General features: G+C 41.3%; 1 protein-coding gene across 1 annotated transcript in view; it reads right to left on the minus strand.

Moving 5' to 3' along the window:
• LOC117501852 (thrombospondin type-1 domain-containing protein 7A-like) overlaps positions 1 to 17,281 on the minus strand; it is a 316,378-nt gene that overhangs the window by 43,510 nt on the left and 255,587 nt on the right. The window contains exons 21-23 of the mRNA XM_034160813.1: positions 16,797 to 16,942; positions 8,758 to 8,932; positions 666 to 839 (exon numbers count right to left, since the gene is read on the minus strand). Of these exons, the coding sequence (XP_034016704.1) occupies positions 666 to 839; positions 8,758 to 8,932; positions 16,797 to 16,942 (495 nt within the window). The remainder of the gene's footprint in view (positions 1 to 665; positions 840 to 8,757; positions 8,933 to 16,796; positions 16,943 to 17,281) is intronic.

Below are 17,281 nucleotides of genomic sequence, written 5' to 3' on the forward strand. Positions count from 1 at the left end.
CTCCTGGATCACGTTTATGTGAACACTTATCAAACTGTGTGGGATGTTTAGGATGGCATGAGGTATGACTTTAAAAAAAAGAGATAACAGTTTTTCAGGCATGTAAAGAAAAAAAAAGTTTTTGCGACACATCTAAGTCACTGACAAAACCAAATGAACTCCTTGATGATCAGAGGATCAGCATTCACAAGGTTTGTGCTCCAATGTTCAAAGATCAGAGAAAAAATGTGTAGAAGATGTACGTCCTGTACAGGGCCTGACGTCCATCAGTTCAGTGCCCATCCCCGGACTCCAATGCGTTTGATGACATTCTACAAGGTCCTCTTGATGGAACGCCATCAAGAGGAAAGTTACTTGCTGAGCCAAAGATGGGACTCATTTACAGAATATGCTAATTCAGCTGTCAAGAGTTGATTGGCTGTGCACCTGAATTAGCAAATCAGCTTGTGGCAGAGCAGGGAGAGATGGAAAACATGCAGGTTCAGGGGTCCTTGAAAACCGGACTGAGAACCCACGCACTAAAGCACCATGCCGCTACAAACAAAGTCAGATTAGAAAAATTCTGAATTTGTAAACTTGAATGACCTGCTGTGAACAAAACTCAGCATTATGTGCCTGTTTATTATTTGAAATCTAATTTAGTAGAAGCAGAACTGAACACTGACCTGTACAAGGACGGGCCTCCAGCTCCTGAGGTGGACAGTGTAGAAGGTTCTCTGGGTCCTGGGCCACAACTGCTCTGGATCGGACCTGCACTGAACCAAAGCCCAGGTCAACTCCTCTCACACAGCTTTGCTGGCATGAACTCCAAACTGTCCATTCTGTCAGGTAGCATTCTCCTAGAGAACACACAGAGTCCATGAGAGGAATCCTGTTTTTATACTAGGAAAAGAAAATGGAATACTGTCTGTGTCAACAATGTTTTTACCCAAGCAGACAGTGATGTGATATTGGCCGGAGAATGAGAGAGAACAAAAAGCACTTATAAATCTCAGTCTTTAATGTGCTCGCATGTTAAAATAAGGTAAAGACAGAGTTTTCTGTGTTTGTAGCAGGTCCACATGTTGAAGATTCAAGAGGGTTAAACTTGACTTTTAATTTAAAACACCCCCCTTAGAAACTAAACTATATTAGTTCCTTAAAACTTTATCCAACATATTTAAAAGCAGTGTCTCTCAGGAGGAAACTGTTGTTAATTAGAAGGATTTTAACTGTGAGTACAGATGCGAGTGAGATAGAGGACTATAAAACAAAGACCATTAGCATGTTGGACTACAACCCCAATTCCAATGAAGTTGGGACGTTGTGTCAAATGTAAATAAAAACAGAATACAATGATTTGCAAATCCTCTTCAACCTATATTCAATTGAATACACCACAAAGACAATATATTTAATGTTCAAACTGATAAACTTTATTGTTTTTGGGCAAATATTTGCTCATTTTGAAATGGATGCCTGCAACGCGTTTCAAAAAAGCTGGGACAGTGGTACGTTTACCACTGTGTTACTGTTACATCACCTATCCTTCTAACAACACTCAATAAGCATTTGGGAACTGAGGACACTAATTGTGAGTGTCATGACTGGGTATAAAAGGAGCATCCCCAAAAGGTTCAGCCGCTCACAAGCAAAGATGGGGCGAGGATCACCACTTTGTGAGCAACTGCGTGAAAAAATGCTCCAACAGTTTAAGAACAATGTTTCTCAATGTTTAATTGTAAGGAATTTAAGGATTGAAGCATCTACAGTCCATAAAATAATCAGAAGATTCACAGAATCTGGAGAACTTTCTACACATAAGCGATAAGGCCGAAAACCAACACTGAATGTCCGTGACCTTCGATCCCTCAGGCGGCACTGAATTAAAACCTGACATTGTGTAAAGGATCTTACCACGTAGGGTCAGGAACGCGTCAGAAAACCATTGTCAGTTAACGCAGTTCGTCGTTACATCTACAAGTGCAAGTTAAAACTCTACCATGCAAAGTGAAAGCCATACATCAACAACATCCAGAAACGCTGTCACCTTCTCTGGGCCCGAGCTCATTTGAAATGGACAGACGCAAAGTGGAAAAGTGTGCTGTGATCTGATGAGTCCACACACAATTGTTTTTGGAAATCATGGATGTCGTGTCCTCTGGAAAAAAAGAGGAAGAAGACCATCCAGATTGTTACCAGTGCAAAAACTACAGAGGATTTTCAGACAGCACAAAATCCCAGTTTACGTTAAACCGGTTAACACATTGAGACAGAAATTAGTTCACCATAAGGACAGGATCCCTAGTTACAAACAGAGCAATGTAGTGTATTCTATCAGATGTCAGGTCAAACTGTAACGAACACTACATAGGTGAGACTAAGCAACCTTTACACAAAAGGCTATACCAGCACCACAGAGAGGGCACCAGTGGACCTCAGTCTACAGTTCATCTCCACCTTAAACACACTAACCACACGTTTGAGGACAAGGAAGTCAAAATCTTAGCCAGAGAGAAGAAATGGTTTGAGAGAGGGGTCAAGGAGGCATTCTATGTGAAACACCTGAAACCCAGCCTTAACCAGGGAGGGGGTCTGAGACACGCTTTGTCCCCTGTTTACAATGGGGTACTCAGGTCAAAGCAGTTTCAGTCTTTTGTTCATGGTAATGAGTCATTCACGTCATCAAGAGAGTCATCAGGGGAGCCATCAGGAGAGGCATCCATTCCATCTTTAGGAGGGACAGCTGCCCTGTCATTAGGAGGGTGCTAACTAGAGCACAATAGGTGCTAATTAGAGCTATTGTTTAGTCACTAGCCTTAGCAGTCTGCCTCTCGGTAGGAGGGGTCTGGTTAGGTTTAAAACTCCAGCTTTTGTGGCTTCTGTTTATTCTTCTCTACAAGAGTCAAGACAGAAGTCAGACTATCAGAGCAAGAATTTTAGCTGCGGAAGCTTCTGCGATTTGAAGCAAAATGTCCTCACGTCAAGCAACCCAGTCCAGTCGAAGATTCAAGCTTCTCTACTATGGAAACCACCTGGACAAATGAGAGCCTACACAGAAACACTGCGACCAACTGTGGGCATGAGGCCCTGGAACTGGTACGTAAGCTGGAAAAGACTGCTAAAAAGATATCTAACTTTAGAAACCACTTAAGATTTAACCTGAAATGCAAACAAAACAATGTTATTCCCAAATGCATGAAGCAAAAGGCACTAGAAGCAGGTCACACAGCAGAAAAGATCCAGCACAGTTACCTTAGGAGGATTTTGGGTCTTAGAATTAGAAGGCTTCATTTTAAAATATTAGACCTCCAAAATGATCTTGATAGTCTTCACAAAAGGTTAGAAACTTTAGTGGGGGAAGAGGCCCATAATAAGATCACAAAGTTCATAGTTAAAAATCAAATGGCTGAGCATTTAAAAAGTAAGGAGCGGCAAATCAGGAAGTTTCACAACCTTTTAGTGCAGAAAAGGCATACTTTCAGTGGGAGTAGTTTTAAAGATACACCCAGACAAATTAGTGACAACAGGGAAAATTGGGTAAAGAATCTCTCTGACAGGGTTCTTACACAGACAGAAAAGGATGTGCTCGCAAAAGGACTAAATTTCTCAGTGACCCCTAAACATATACCGACAGTAGATTACATCACTGCAGTAGAGTCAGCCATTAAACATAACAGTTTGTCAGAGTCAGAAGCTGGGGACCTACGACTACGAGTCACAGCAGTGCTGAACAGTGCTAAGCCTCCTCCGTCCAACATCACAGGAGAAGAACGGAAAGCTTTGGCAGCACTACAGAAGGACCAAAGCATCCTTATCCTGCCAGCGTATAAAGGCAGATGCACGGTGGTCCTGAACACATCAGACTACGAGGCCAAGATCAACAACTTGCTCAGTGACTCCAATACATACGAACGTCTGAAGAGAGACCCCACAAGCAGCTATAAGAAGAAAATCATTAGCTACCTCCAAAACCTGGAGAAAGAGGGACTCATCGACAGGCAGGCATACTACAGACTGTACCCGGGGGACACCACTCCATGCATCTATGGACTGCCCAAAATTCACAAACAGGACGTACCACTCAGGCCTATTGTATGTAGCACAGATTCCATCACGTACAATTTGGCCAAGCACCTCAAGTGGATTTTGGCTCCTCTAGTGGGTAACTCAGACCACCATGTGGAGAACACACAATATTTTGTGAACAAGATCAAGGACCTGCAGCTGGAGGCAGATGAAACTATGATATCATTTGATGTGACATCGTTGTTCACCTGCATCCCCACCGCTGAGGCTGTCTCAGCTGTGAGGCAGAGACTGCTGGAGGACGTGTCTCTACTTGAAAGGACCAAACTCACACCAGACCACATCTACCAACTGTTGGAGATCTGTCTTAACACCACGTATTTCCTGTTTAGGGGTAATTACTACAGGCAGATCCATGGTTGTGCGATGGGGTCTCCGGTATCCCCCATTGTGGCCAATCTGTACATGGAGCGAGTGGAGAAGACAGCCTTGACGTCTTTCACGGGCATCTCTCCCAGTCACTGGTTCAGATATGTCGATGACACATGGGTTAACATCAAGCAACAGGAGGTTGAGGACTTTACAGAACACAATCAACTCAGTGGACTCCAATATCAAGTTCACATGTGAGGATGCCAGAAACAACCATTCAGCCTTCTTGGACTGTGATGTTACAATTGGACAGAACAGGCAACAGACAGGGGTTTACAGAAAACCCACTCACACTGACCAATATCTGCTCTTTGGCTCAAACCACCCCCTTGATCACAAGCTCGGGGAGATCAGGACTCTTCAACACAGAGCCCTACAGGTGCCCACAACTGCAGAGGGAAGGGCTAAAGAACAACAACTCGTCTGGAAAGCCCTCACAGTATGTGGGTACCCATGATGGTCCCTGGACAAAGTGCAGAAGTCCGAGAGAACAAAGAGACCAGATAGACAGGAGACGGAGACAAGACGAAGAGTGTCTCTCCCTTATTTAGCAGGAGTAGGGGAAAAACAACAGAGGATTTTCAGACAGCATAAAATCCCAGTTTACTTTAAACCGGTTAACACCTTGAGAAACCACCTGGACAACTGAGAGCCTACACAGAAACATTACCAGTGCAAAGTTCAAAATTCAGCATCTGTGATGGTATGGGGGTGTGTAAGTTGCCCATGGCATGGGCAACTTACACATCTGTGATGAAATCATCAATGCTGAAAGGTACATCCAGGTTTTAGAGCAACACATGCTGCCATCCAAGCAACGTTTTTTTCAGGGACGTCCCTGCTTATTTCAGCAAGACAATGCCAAGCCACATTCTGCATGTGTTACAACAGCATGGCTTCATAGTAAAAGAGTGCGGGTACTAGACTGGCCTGTCTGCAGTCCAGACCTGTCGCCCATTGAAAATGTGTGGCGCATTATGAAGCGAAAAATACGACAACTGAGACCCCGGACAGTTGAACAGCTGATGTCGTACATCAAGCAAGAATGGGAAAGAATTCCACCTACAAAGCTTCAACAATTAGTGTCCTCGGTTCCCAAACGCTTATTGAGTGTTGTTAGAAGGAAAGGTAATGTAACACAGTGGTAAACATACCACTGTCCCAGCTTTTTTTGAAACGCGTTGCAGGCATCCATTTCAAAATGAGCAAATATTTACACAAAAACAATAAAGTTTATCAGTTTCAACATGCTTTTTTCATGTTTTTTGATCAAATTGTATTGGATAATGGACACGTCACTCACCTCACTCATGAGGTGTTTCACTCACTCGCTGTGACTCTGGACAGAAAAAATAATGGTACACTGACTACTTTTGTGTTCCAAGTCCAACTCACAGCTACTTTATTCTTATTTTGTCTGTGTGGTTTTGCCACAAGTCATCATCCAGGCAAACATCTGCCCAAATCACTCTTTGCTTTCACTAGAAACATTTCACTGATTGAATTCAAAACAAGAAGCTGACTGAGGACTATTTAAGCCATGATACCAATTATTCAAATGATATCATTAGATGTCAAGGGAGGATATCACATAGTTTGAATTAAAGACTGTAGTCCACAGGGTGGAGTATTCAAAGCTTTGAATCAAAGCTCATCTCACAGGATGAAGTGAGTGGTTAGCAGAGTGCAGCCGAACAAATTCATCAAACTTCAACAGCTTCATTCAGCAGTGAGTTTTAAAGCAGTTCAATGGTGCAAATACATTAGACAAATTCCTATAGATACTAATAGCACAATAATACACTGTGAACGGCCAGCTGAACGGTTTGTAGCACTTCTACACCGTGATCATTAAATACATTAATTATTGTAACTTGATAACAGGTGAGTGTGTGTGCGTGTGTGTGAGTGAGTGAGTGATAGAGAGAGAGCAAGAGTTATCAAGGTTACTGTATTTCGCTACAAATATACACTAAGTTGCCAGTTTATTAGGTACATCTAGTGAACATAATTTAGCCATGCAGCAAATCCACTTTCTTGAAGAAGTGAAGGTGTGCCATCTTAATAAATCACTACCACCAGCTGCTCCATTACAGCTTGGAATTTCCATCAACCTGTGTACTGGTTGTGTCCGACGAAACATTCTGATCTTGAAGTCTGGCAAGATTTATTATTGGACACTGAGGACACAGCAGGCTGTGAGACTTCAAGTATATGGTCAAATGTCTTTAGGCTTTGTTGTTGTCCATTCGGCTGCTCCTGTATCGTTCGGGGTCACCACAGCGGATACAGCCAGATCCGCATCGGTATTTGGCACAGGTTTTACGCCGGATGCCTTTTCTGACGCAACTCCAGTTTTACCCGGAGAAACACACACAGCCGCTGGTGTTCCGAAGAGGTCTCCCATCCAAGTACTAACCAGATCCTGCACTGCTTAGCTTCTGACATCTGATGGGATCAGACTGACACAGAGCAGACCAGCATCTTTAGGCTATACAGTTGTGTTCAGAATAATAGTAGTGCTATGTGACTAAAAAGATTAATCTAGGTTTTGAGTATATTTCTTATTGTTACATGGGAAACAAGGTACCAGTAGATTCAGTAGATTCTCACAAATCCAACAAGACCAAGCATTCATGATATGCACACTCTTAAGGCTATGAAATTGGGCTATTAGTAAAAAAAAAGTAGAAAAGGGGGTGTTCACAATAATAGTAGTGTGGCATTCAGTCAGTGAGTTCGTCAATTTTGTGGAACAAACAGGTGCGAATCAGGTGTCCCCTATTTAAGGATGAAGCCAGCACCTGTTGAACATGCTTTTCTGTTTGAAAGCCTGAGGAAAATGGGACGTTCAAGACATTGTTCAGAAGAACAGCGTAGTTTGATTAAAAAGTTGATTGGAGAGGGAAAACCTATACGCAGGTGCAAAAAATTATAGTCTGTTCATCTACAATGATCTCCAATGCTTTAAAATGGACAAAAAAACAAAAAACAAAAAAAAACAGAGATGCATTGAAGAAAATGGAAAACAACCATCAAAATGGATAGAAGAATAACCAGAATGACAAAGGCTCACCCACTGATCAGCTCCAGGATGATCAAAGACAGTCTGGAGTTACCTGTAAGTGCTGTGACAGTTAGAAGACGCCTGTGTGAAGCTAATTTATTTGCAAGAATCCCCCGCAAAGTCCCTCTGTTAAATAAAAGACATGTGCAGAAGAGGTTACAATTTGCCAAAGAACACATCAACTGGCCTAAAGAGAAATGGAGGAATATTTTGTGGACTGATGAGAGTAAAATTGTTCTTTTTGGGTCCAAGGGCTGCAGACAGTTTGTGAGATGACCCCCAAACTCTGAAATCAAGCCACAGTTCACAGTGAAGACAGTGAAGCATGGTGGTGCAAGCATCATTATATGGGCATGTTTCTCCTACTATGGTGTTGGGTCTATATATTGCATACCAGGTATCATGGATCAGTTTGGATATGTCAAAATAGTTGAAGAGGTCATGTTGCCTTATGCTGAAGAGGACATGCCCTTGAAATGGGTGTTTCAACAAGACAATGACCCCAAGCATACTAGTAAATGAGCAAAATCTTAGTTCCAAACCAACAAAATTAATGCCTCGCAGATGTGAAGAAATCATGACAAACTGTGGTTATACAACTAAATACTAGTTTAGTGATTCACAGGATTGCTAAAAAGCAGTTTGAACATAATAGTTTTGAGTTTGTAGCGTCAACAGCAGATGCTACTATTATTGTGAACACCCCCTTTTTTACTTTTTTTGAACTAATAGCCCAATTTCATAGCCTTAAGAGTGTGCATATCATGAATGCTTGGTCTTGTTGGATTTGTGAGAATCTACTGAATCTACTGATACCTTGTTTCCCATGTAAAAATAAGAAATATACTCAAAACCTGGATTAATCTTTTTAGTAATATAGCACTACTATTATTCTGAACACTACTGTATATGTATAACTTATTATTTTTTTAAAGAGATAAAGCAATGTGTACAATTGATTATTATAAAAAAAATACATGAAAAGTTCATCCCATGTCTCAATGTTTTTTCTTCGGGAGGATCCCACAGACACTATGACCAATTTGCTCCTCCTAAAGGTTCACTAGAGTACTAGAGTACTGGATCTAGTCCTTTCACAGGTGCACAGGTGTGGAAGTTTCAGACTTTGTTCAGTGGACAGATGAGCCTTGTTATTTATATATCATTTTAATCAGATGTTATCAGTAAAAAGCAAAAGATGATGAACCACTAGGAAAGTGATAATCCTACACAAATAATGAGCCACCAACCTGGACATGGAACAGTACAGGCTTCCTGCAGAATGATATGTGTGTCGCCATTCACAAAAGGCTCCATATCTCCACACAACTCATCATCCACAAGGGTGCCATCTGCCTGACCCAACCCATCTGACACAAAGCATGACACATTCCTGAAGCGTAGACCTTCTCCACACCTCGCTCCCTAGATGGAAGAAAAATACATTTAAAGCATGTCTTTACTCATGTCATGAAATCCCACCACATATATGTGCCAGGTTTGGTTCAAATGGGGTTGAAAAATCATGTTTGACTGTATTGAACTTGACCTTTGCCAAAATGAACTGTGTTGGTTGAAACTGGCCAATGGACCTTGAAGGATTATAACAAAAAAATATTCACACATGACTTTGACCATGACCCCAAAGTTTGACCTTCAGCAAAAGTGACCTTGCCTAGGAATTTTGGAACCCATCAACATACTGTATGTGTGCCAGATTTAGTGCAACGCACAGTGGAGGTGGGGGAATCAAAATTTTGACCTTTCACATCAAAGACTTCAATGTTGGCCCCAGTGGAACTCACCTGTATGCCACATTTGGTAGGAATCAAAAATTTGACCTTTGATTGCAGTGATGTTGAACTTTCTGCAAAACTCTTTCAGGCCAAACCTGGGATCTACCTTCATCCAGATTTGAAATTTGGTGTAAATAAACTGAAGGACAAAAAACTTCCAAGTAGCACTGAAAATTCTTTATTGGAAGGGCAGCAGGATTTTAATCCTAAAGGCCCCGTCGAGCCTATTTTTGCCTAAATGACATACGCAGGGGCGTAGGTTTGCATATGGACCATAGGGACAAGTCACAACCAATATTTTGGGATGGCAAAATAGTCCCTACCAATATTTAGCATTTTTTTATATAACAAAATCATTCACTATTTTTTTGCGAACTCGATACTATAATTTTAGTCGTCACGTTTTGTGTTTTCGACGTGCCAGAGTGACAGGGTTACCCATGTTGCAATTTCATTGGCTCACGTTCTTCTCACATGGACGTAAACAAAGCGCATCTCGTGGTGGCAGGCAGTGCTTAATTTGTAAAGTGAGAGGTCCCGGAGCACAGAGGATGGGTGGCTCCGGTGCAGAAAAACAAGAAGGGCGGGGGGGCTTGCCAACAATGCTGTGCGCCACACTTAAAATAAACTGCACACCCACACAAACACGCACATACACATTCACAAATGACACTAACACCCTGCCTTTTCCTCAAAAATTACTACATTTATGTTTGCTGTCTGTCTCTGTACTTTTCTGTCACTTTTGCGCTCTTTTTCATACTTTTCCCTCGTTTCAAAAGTCACCGAACGCATTTTACCGTAATATATGCAACATATAGCATACTGTTGGAAAGCACGGGTTCTTGGCTTGCTGTCAGTGTTGAAATTTTTCAGAATGAGGGCTTACATGAGAACTTACGGTAATGAGAATCAGCGGCGCACTAGTGTGAAACTTCCGTGTTTTTCCTCTGCGTTATGACATCACAGGCTTACGTTTACCGTAATACACCATATATATCATTGGAAATCCCTTTTTTTTTTTGGCAAATTAGGTTGCCAGATATCTACAACTGCATTATTGATGAAGAGAATAGATTATACATCTTGGTTGCAAAAACTTTTTTTTTTTTTTTGTTAGCTCCACAAGTATTTTTTTTTTTGTTGTCTTGTTCTCTCAGGTGTAGGCCTATAGAATAGATTTGTGATTTTGGGTGCAATTTTGTTATTTAAGCTATTTGTTTGTTTGCCTACACACTTAATATTGTAAATAAAGTGTTAAATTATTCAGCATTATGTCGTCATGTGTTATGTATTATGCTGTACTTGTGCATCTAATGGTATGAGTGGGTTAGGGGGTGGTGGTGGTGGGCAGGGGGACCGGGGGAGGGGGTGGTATTGTCCCTACCAAAGCTGAGACCAAACCTACGCCCTTGGACATACACACATAAAAAGAAATGCCTATTAATGTTGAACATGATGAAGAAGTCATTTATTTTGTACCAACTGACAGATAATCTTTTAAGCTTTTAGTAAAATGAGATGCCATCAATTTTAGACATTAAGTTAAAAAATGATGAAAAGTCTCTGAAACACTTTGACAGTAATATCCCATAGATGTGTTTGCCAGTTAGTGACTGTCCACATTATATATTGCAAAGAACCAGATCTGATTTCTGTGTCTTTACTGCAGCCTTAATCTGACATTGAATCCACATTGGTTGCTATAGCAATGAAAGTCACACATGACACGTCAGTCACATGACTGCTGTGCAGCATCTGAACGCTGCAGCTACAGAGCTCTGACTCATGGGGTATGGACGATACTTAAAGATGGTGAGTTTATGTACTTAGATAATTTAGATTTTTAAGGTTATATATTATAAAACAACATGAGGTGTGCTGTCAAGTGACTGTTTAATTAGTCAAACTAGCCATTAGAAACACACACACAAGTCCAAACCAAATATGTATCATAAAAGTCACATCCAGAAGCAGTAACACAAATGCAGTGTGTAATTGCAGACTTAAAAAATAAATAAATGTGGACACAGACTGAGCAGCAGCTGAAACACGGCCATGTAAATACGTGTGCACCAGACTTGACGTGTAGTGTATGTCTTTTCCACATTCTGGCACGCTTGTGCTTCTATTTTTAGACACACAGAAACAGAGACAGTGGTGGAAGGCATCAAAGCCAATACACTTGTCAGTCATGGTACTGGCAATATGACACTTAATTCACTCATGGTAACAGCAACATGGCACATTACTAAAGTGACTAAACCAATTGAACTACAAAAACACAATAAATCAATAACACTGTTAAACTAATATAAACCACAGCAACAACATTTAAAACCCCCAAACCCCGAACTCCAATGGTGCATTGCAGCACAACGTTCATTGTTTACTCATCAGCTAAAATCGCTAATTTCTCCAAAATGTACATAATTAAAGGCACACCTGCACTATATTCATGCTGTCTAATCAGCATCTTGATATGCAACACCTGTGAGGTGGGAAGGATTATCTTGGAAAAGGAGAAGTGCTCACTAACACAGATTTAGACAGATTTGTGCACAATATTTGAGAGAAATAGGTCTTTTGTGTATATAGAAAATGTTTGAGATCAGCTCATGGAAAATGAGAGCAAAAACAAAAGTGTGGCATTTACATTTTTGTTCAGTGTACATAAGCATGATCAAAGCCATACACATGCATGCACACATGCACAAAGACAGACAGAGGCCACTTGGATATTATAATATAGATGCTCATATAATGCTTCATATTTTGCCTTTTTCAATGGGAAAAATTTCTCCTCTAAAACACGGCAGGAGAAATTTGCTCGGGCGAGGAATTTACAATGTTATGCATCAACTGTGTCTGCAATTTTGCCACAAGTTGTCGACAAAATGACTATATTGCTGTTTGTGATGGAAGTGGTTTGAGTGGAAAAAACATTGGTGTGACTACCATGTAAGTTTTCTGGCTGCTGCAGACTCGGTGGGTTGATGTTGGCTTCAACTCACTAAACTTTCTGTTATTTTCAGTCCTTCCAATATTGTGAATCCACTTGTATTGCATTCTTACAAAAAACGTGTTCACGTGTTTATCCCTAATTTTATTATTGATGCATCCAGGGACACAACAAGTAATGCCCGGCATTCTGAGCCTTTTTTTTTTTTGTCTGAGTGTATCAAATCAAATCAAATCAATTTAATTTATATAGCGCCAAATCACAACAAACAGTTGCCCCAAGGTGCTTCATATTGGCAAAGCCATACAATAATTACAGAAAAACCCCAACTGTCAAAACGACCCCCTGTGAGCAAGCACTTGGTGACAGTGGGAAGGAAAAACTCCCTTTTAACAGGAAGAAACCTCCAGCAGAACCAGGCTCAGGGAGGGGCAGTCTTCTGCTGGGACTGGTTGGGGCTGAGGGAGAGAACCAGGAAAAAGACATGCTGTGGAGGGGAGCAGAGATCAATCACTAATGATTAAATGCAGAGTGGTGCATACAGAGCAAAAAGAGAAAGAAACACTCAGTGCATCATGGGAAACCCCCCAGCAGTCTAAGTCTATAGCAGCATAACTAAGGGATGGTTCAGGGTCACCTGATCCAGCCCTAACTATATAAGCTTTAGCAAAAAGGAAAGTTTTAAGCCTAATCTTAAACGTAGAGAGGGTGTCTGTCTCCCTTGATCTGAATTGGGAGCTGGTTCCAGAGGAGAGCAGCCTGAAAGCTGAAGGCTCTGCCTCCCGTTCTACTCTTACAAACCCTAGGAACTACAAGTAAGCCTGCAGTCTGAGAGCGAAGCGCTCTATTGGGGTGATGTGGTACTATGAGGTCCCTAAGATAAGATGGGACCTGATTATTTAAAACCTTATAAGTAAGAAGAAGAATTTTAAATTCTATTCTAGAATTAACAGGGAGCCAATGAAGAGAGGCCAATATGGGTGAAATATGCTCTCTCCTTCTAGTCCCTGTCAGTACTCTAGCTGCAGCATTTTGAATTAACTGAAGGCTTTTCAGGGAACTTTTAGGACAACCTGATAATAATGAATTACAATAGTCCAGCCTAGAGGAAATAAATGCATGAATTAGTTTTTCAGCATCACTCTGAGACAAGACCTTTCTAATTTTAGAGATATTGCGCAAATGCAAAAAAGCAGTCCTACATATTTGTTTAATATGCGCATTGAATGACATATCCTGATCAAAAATGACTCCAAGATTTCTCACAGTATTACTAGAGGTCAGGGTAATGCCATCCAGAGTAAGGATCTGGTTAGACACCAGAAAACGTACATGGTAGTCACACCAATGTTTTTTCCACTCAAACCACTTCTGGTTAGACACTTTATGTCTGTAAGACAATCCTGCAGTTTAGCTAATTGGTGTGTGTCCTCTGGCTTCATGGATAGATAAAGCTGGGTATCATCTGCGTAACAATGAAAATTTAAGCAATGCTGTCTAATAATACTGCCTAAGGGAAGCATGTATAAAGTGAATAAAATTGGTCCTAGCACAGAACCTTGTGGAACTCCATAATTAACCTTTGTCTATGAAGAAGATTCCCCATTTACATGAACAAATTGTAATCTATTAGATAAATATGATTCAAACCACCGCAGCGCAGTGCCTTTAATACCTATGGCATGCTCTAATCTCTGTAATAAAATTTTATGGTCAACAGTATCAAAAGCAGCACTGAGGTCTAACAGAACAAGCACAGAGATGAGTCCACTGTCTGAGGCCATAAGATCATTTGTAACCTTCACTAATGCTGTTTCTGTACTATGATGAATTCTAAACCCTGACTGAAACTCTTCAAATAGACCATTCCTCTGCAGATGATCAGTTAGCTGTTTTACAACTACCCTTTCAAGAATTTTTGAGAGAAAAGGAAGGTTGGAGATTGGCCTATAATTAGCTAAGATAGCTGGGTCAAGTGATGGCTTTTTAAGTAATAGTTTAATTACTGCCACCTTAAAAGCCTGTGGTACATAGCCAACTAATAAAGATAGATTGATCATATTTAAGGTCGAAGCATTAATTAATGGTAGGGCTTCCTTGAGCAGCCTGGTAGGAATGGGGTCTAATAGACATGTTGATGGTATGGAGAAAGTAACTAATGAAAATAACTCAGACAGAACAATCGGAGAGAAAGAGTCTAACCAAATACCGGCATCACTGAAAGCAGCCAAAGAGAACGATATGTCTTTGGGATGGTTATGAGTAATTTTTTCTCTAATAGTTCAAATTTTATTAGCAAAGAAAGTCATGAAGTCATTACTAGTTAAAGTTAAAGGAATACTCAGCTCAATAGAGCTCTGACTCTTTGTCAGCCTGGCTACAGTGCTGAAAAGAAACCTGGGGTTGTTCTTATTTTCTTCAATTAGTGATGAGTAGTAAGATGTCCTAGCTTTACGGAGAGCTTTTTTATAGAGCAACAGACTCTTTTTCCAGGCTAAGTGAAGATCTTGTAAATTAGTGAAATGCCATTTCCTCTCCAACGTACGGGTTATCTGCTTTAAGCTGCGAGTTTGTGAGTTATACCACAGAGTCAGGCACTTCTGATTTAAGGCTCTCTTTTTCAGAGGAGCTACAGCATCCAAAGTTGTCCTCAGTGAGGATATAAAACTATTGACAAGATAATCAATCTCACTTACAGAGTTTAGGTAGCTACTCTGCCCTGTGTTGGTATATGGCATTGGAGAACATAAAGAAGGAATCATATCCTTAAACCTAGTTACAGCGCTTTCTGAAAGACTTCTAGTGTAATGAAACTTATTCCCCACTGCTGGGTAGTCCATCAGAGTAAATGTAAATGTTATTAAGAAATGATCAGACAGAAGGGGGTTTTCAGGGAATACTGTTAAGTCTTCAATTTCCATACCATACGTCAGAACAAGATCTAAGGTATGATTAAAGTGGTGGGTGGACTCATTTACATTTTGAGCAAAGCCAATCGAGTCTAACAGTAGATTAAATGCAGTGTTGAGGCTGTCATTCTCAGCATCTGTGTGGATGTTAAAATCGCCCACTATAATTATCTTATCTGAGCTAAGCACTAAGTCAGACAAAAGGTCCGAAAATTCACAGAGAAACTCACAGTAACGACCAGGAGGACGATAGATAACAACAAATAAAACTGGTTTTTGGGACTTCCAATTTGGATGGACAAGACTAAGAGACAAGCTTTCAAATGAATTAAAGCTCTGTCTGGGTTTTTGATTAATTAATAAGCTGGAGTGGAAGATTGCTGCTAATCCTCCGCCTCGGCCCGTGCTATGAGCATTCTGGCAGTTAGTGTGACTCGGGGGTGTTGACTCATTTAAACTAACATATTCATCTTGCTGTAACCAGGTTTCTGTAAGGCAGAATAAATCAATATGTTAATCCATTATTATATCATTTACTAACAGGGACGTAGAAGAGAGAGATCTAATGTTTAATAGACCACATTTAACTGTTTTAGTCTGTGGTGCAGTTGAAGGTGCTATATTATTTTTTCTTTTTGAATTTTTATGCTTAAATAGATTTTTGCTGGTTATTGGTGGTCTGGGAGCAGGCACCGTCTCTATGGGGATGGGGTAATGAGGGGATGGCAGGGGGAGAGAAGCTGTAGAGAGGTGTGTAAGACTACAACTCTGCTTCCTGGTCCCAACCCTGGATAGTCACGGTTTGGAGGATTTAAGAAAATTGGCCAGATTTCTAGAAATGAGAGCTGCTCCATCCAAAGTGGGATGGATGCCGTCTCTCCTAACAAGACCAGGTTTTCCCCAGAAGCTTTGCCAATTATCTATGAAGCCCACCTCATTTTTTGGACACCACTCAGACAGCCAGCAATTCAAGGAGAACATGCGGCTAAATATGTCACTCCCGGTCCGGTTGGGGAGGGGCCCAGAGAAAACTACAGAGTCCGACATTATTTTTGCAAAGTTACACACTGATTCAATATTAATTTTAGTGACCTCCGATTGGCGTAACCGGGTGTCATTACTGCCGATGTGAATTACAGTCTTACCAAATTTACGCTTAGCCTTAGCCAGCAGTTTCAAATTTCCTTCAATGTCGCCTGCTCTGGCCCCCGGAAGACAATTGACTATGGTTGCTGGTGTCGCTAACTTCACATTTCTCAAAACAGAGTCGCCAATAACCAGAGTTTGATCCTCAGCGGGTGTGTCGCCGAGTGGGCTTCTGTTTAGGACTACCCAGTCGGCCTGCTTTCCCGGCTGCTCAGGATCTGCCGGGAGGGAACTAATGGCGGCTAAGCTACCTTGGTCCGCACCGACTACAGGGGCCTGGCTAGCTGTAGGATTTTCCAAGGTGCCAAGCGAGAGTGAGAGCCAAGCACCGGACCAGTATCTGTACGTCTGCAGCAGGCACACATTTCCCACAATCCCCTGCTCAGCCAAAATCCATGGTGGGTATGCAATCCCTCTATTATTGTTATTATTTACATACAGTTGTAGGATCAACAGGAAAATAGAGCGTAACTCACCTCAGCCTTGCACTCAGACCAGGCACTGTAATGCCAGTTGTAGCAGGGCTTCACGAGGCATGGCTTCCACTGCTCCATTTGGTTTGGACACGGTCTTCCATCACCTTGGGGTGCCTGGATCACTACCCGCTTTCTCCACAATTTACCTGCAGAACAGCAGAAAAAAGGAAGTCCTATGTAGGCCCTGAACACTAGGGCTGTTCATGTTATATAGTGAGAAAATAAAAGTTGTGAGAGACTTCAGGCGACATGTTGTTTTTATTCCACTTGGGGTTTTATAGGTGCAGACCAAATTTGAACTCAATCAGATAAGATTTAGAGGTCCCCCAGAGTGACACATTTTCCTCTCCCTCCACTGGCAAGACAACGTCACCCTAACGGGAGAAGACTCCAGTCCCTGATCCTCATGGTAAACTGCTCACTAGCTACCAGGATAAACTGTGGCTGCTCCCAATTTGAGTGTTTTAATTGCATGACAGAAAATG

The sequence above is a fragment of the Thalassophryne amazonica genome, chromosome 20 (genome assembly GCF_902500255.1).
Source record: "Thalassophryne amazonica chromosome 20, fThaAma1.1, whole genome shotgun sequence".
In the NCBI taxonomy this organism is placed as follows: Eukaryota; Metazoa; Chordata; class Actinopteri; order Batrachoidiformes; family Batrachoididae; genus Thalassophryne; species Thalassophryne amazonica.